The sequence below is a fragment of the Phaethon lepturus genome, unplaced genomic scaffold, assembly GCF_000687285.1.
Source record: "Phaethon lepturus isolate BGI_N335 unplaced genomic scaffold, ASM68728v1 scaffold38733, whole genome shotgun sequence".
NCBI lineage: Eukaryota > Metazoa > Chordata > Aves > Phaethontiformes > Phaethontidae > Phaethon > Phaethon lepturus.
Genome location: NW_010530634.1, coordinates 1 through 3,336, shown reverse-complemented (window position 1 = coordinate 3,336; position 3,336 = coordinate 1). Strand labels below are relative to the sequence as shown.

The window sequence follows — 3,336 nt, the reverse complement described above, 5'->3', positions numbered from 1 at the left end:
AAGAATTAGCAATGTAACTTTGCATTTCAAATGATCTTCAGCTACAGGTTTTGCTTTAAGAAAACAGACACTTGAAAAGCAGCTGTTCTGTAGTCTCTAGATGCAGACACTTGAGTTCCTGGCAGACTTACCGTCAGTGGTTTTCTGAACTCCTCCACCATTTCAACTCTCTCCTATAATGAAACTCAACATTTCACCATTAATTCTGCTCATGGTTTCAAAGAGAGGACATTACCATTTCCCAGCATTGGTTTCAAAGTTCCTTTTTTCTTGTCCTCTTCCTCTCTGAGGAAAGCTATTCCTTTTTTTTTTTTTTTCCCCCCCCCCTTTTTTTTTCATTTTTTTTTTTTTTTCTTTTTTCCCTTTATGAGCTTTAAACCACAGGGTGAATCCATGAAATGAGGTAAGTAAATTTGGCACACTTTTAGTCATGTCCATAAAACTTTTGGTAAGTTGTATAAGTGAACAATATCATTTTCGTCGTGAGTTACAGGTGCTTTCAAAGGGGGGTGGTTAGTACTTAACAACTGGAATGTTTCTAGTAAAACCAAAAGGCATAGCTGCAGAAAACACTCACAACCCAATGTTGATAGAGAAGTAAAAATATATACAATACAGTCACTTGTTCATAGTTTGGCACAATTTTTTTGTTGTTGTGGGTAATAGTGCATAAACTACTGTACAACAGTATGACTTTTAAAACAGTCTTTCACAGAGAATACCAGATTAGGTTTGCTTTCAAATAATAAAATTCCCACAATTTCAAACTCTTCATTTCAGCACTTACATTTCAACATACCACAAGGCAGATTTCGAAAAGGAACCGATGGGAAAAAAAACCCAACCGAAAAAAGGAAAAAAAAAAAAAGAAAAAAAAAAAAACCCCAAACCAAACATCAACCGTCTTTCTAGAAAAGGGAGTCTCTTCTTCAAATACAGGAAAACCCAAAAATGTTGTTTCTGCTTTAAGAAGAATGGAGTCTGATTCCCTGCAGGAAAAAACCAAACATTTGATGCCATCTTAGTTAGCTCGTCTGGAGTCACCACGACGGAGCGTACGCGCTAAAGGCGGGCGGGTACAGAAGATGCAGCTTTAGATGATGCAGGTTAGGAGATAAACAGCAGAGGGGGCCAGAAAGCACTCAAAATTGCCACGTGAAGCTCAATTAGGAACGAGTTCTCATTTGCAAAAGTAAAGAGCCATTAAGTTTCGAGATCTTGGCTTTTGGATGCATAACCTCTTTTTTTTTTTTTTTTTGTGTGGTTTGTTTTTTACAAAATGTTCCAAAAAAAAAAAGTCTTTCCTCGTCAAAATCATTAAAAAGAGCGTGTAATCATGTTCTCCCCCCACCCCAATAAATAATTAAAAACTGAAGAAGCCAAACAGCAGAAAAGAGTAGCCTTGTTAGTTTTTTTAACCCCAGCCAAGCCAGAAAATTGGTCATTCTTTTAGGTAGCTTGCAAGTATTAAGTATTTTCATGCATTTAAAAAACCAACCAACCAACCAAACAAAAAAACCAACCCCAAAACCAAAACCAACCAAAACCGTAAAAGGGGAACGTCTTTTTTTTTTTTTTTTTTTCATGCAACTTTTGCTTTCAAGAAGGAAAAACTGAGGAACAGCGGGCTTAGCAGGTGGGAGGGAGGTTAAGGGGCATTCCAGCCAGTTTGGTGCAGCATTACCTCAGTTTCTCAAAAGCAGCTGTCACGGGGGGGTCCTTGTGGGGCTGTTCGCGGTCCGTTCGCTTTATTTTACAGTTCTCATCCCTCAGCGATTTTGAACTGGATTTATGACGGTAGAGTTTTTTATGGGTAGGTCCGTTATTGCCTAAAGTGCTCAGGTTACTATAGTTTTTATCAAAAAAGGGAGCGTGAATGTCCGTGGTGTACCCGGTTGAGCAGTTGGGGCGACCGGGGTCGCAGGTTGCGGCTTTGCCATTTTTGCTTGAGCCCTTGTTGTTCGACTTGTGGTTCTTCGCCACCCCCGGCGAGCCACCGTTCGCCTTCTTCTTTGACTCTTGGGATGTCCCTGCCAAAATCTTAAGAGTTTTCAGTTTCAGGCTGTTGGACTCCGGCGACCGGAATATGTCTGGAACGCTGTTGTGGCCAACGGGCCCCCACAAGGGCTCGATGGAGGCCATCATAAACCTCTGGACGTCCGCCATTCCCGACGCGATGTTGGACAGGATGTTGGAAGGTTCCTCAAACTCCCTCTGATCATCGTCCAGGAGGCTGGTGGCATTGCCCAGGCTGGCTTCCGACCAGCCCGCGCCCCCCTCTTTTCCCAGCGCCCACTCTCCGGAGAGCCCATTGTGCTTGCCCAGTTTCACCCCGGCCGGGCTGCAGTGCTGAGCGCTCTCGGCGAGGCCCTTGGTGCCGGCGGCCACGTTGCTCAGCTGGTTGACCGCCCTGCTGCCAACGGCCGGTGCCTTCTCACCGTTGACTCCTGCTGTGGTTTTCCCTTTCCTGGTGGATTTGGGCGCCTGCCTGGAGTTTTTCCCTTGCGGCTTATCGGCTCCTTTGTTGGTTTTCGGCGATTTTTTCCGGGTGGCTTTCTGGGAGGAGCTTTGGTTTGTACCCACATTCTTGCTGGATGAACTTTTCCTCTTCGATTTTGACACTTTGCTATTGGTGCTAATTTGACCAGATGGCTCATTAAATGTTGACAAGCATGGACTCTTTTCGAGAAGGCTGACAGAATCTTCATCGTTGAACATATGGAACTGGAACTGATGATTATTTAAAGCAAACCCATTATCTGCCTGATCCTCGGTCTGCAGGACCCCGCAGTTCCACTTGACCTTCTCAGAGCTGTTGAGGGCAGCCTGGGGGCTCTCCTGAAAGCCCTTCAGGGTGCCCAGAGGCTTGGCGTCGGAGCCAGCTATCTGCGGGGACAGGTTGGGAGTGTCCGGAGGGGACATCTCCGAAAGCGACGACTGGCGGAACTTATCAGGCGTGAAGTTGGAAATGTCTAAAAGGTCTGTGGACTCCTTCAAAGGGGTGATTTCATCTATGCTCTGCTGGATCACTAGCTTGGGACTGCAGTGGGCCAAGAAATCGTCATTAATATCATCCTCGCCGTCCTTTTCACAAGACTTTAAACTTAAAGAACTGTAATTGCTAGAACTAACTGACAATGAACCCACTGAATCAAAACTAATGAGCCTGCCATCATCTGTACTTAGTGTACCTCGCTGGAAATGAAAGCGCCCCTCTCCATTATTAAAATGACATGACTGATAAGAGTCATCAGACTGCACTTGTTGGCTATCCGGCATGTAATTTTTTTGGTATAGCAATTTGCTGCTATTCAGACTGACTTGAGTGTATCCAGA

General features: G+C 44.5%; 1 protein-coding gene across 1 annotated transcript; it reads right to left on the bottom strand.

The window, feature by feature from the left end:
* Positions 1-776: 776 nt before the first annotated feature.
* LOC104618667 (protein KIAA2022-like) lies at positions 777-3,333 on the bottom strand (the record flags this gene model as incomplete). The annotated part of the gene is made up of 3 exons (XM_010284315.1): positions 777-820; positions 862-989; positions 1,685-3,333. Coding segments are annotated over 3 exons (1,821 nt in total), but the record flags the coding sequence as incomplete, so codon positions are not given.
* Between the last annotated feature and the right edge of the window lie 3 nt (positions 3,334-3,336).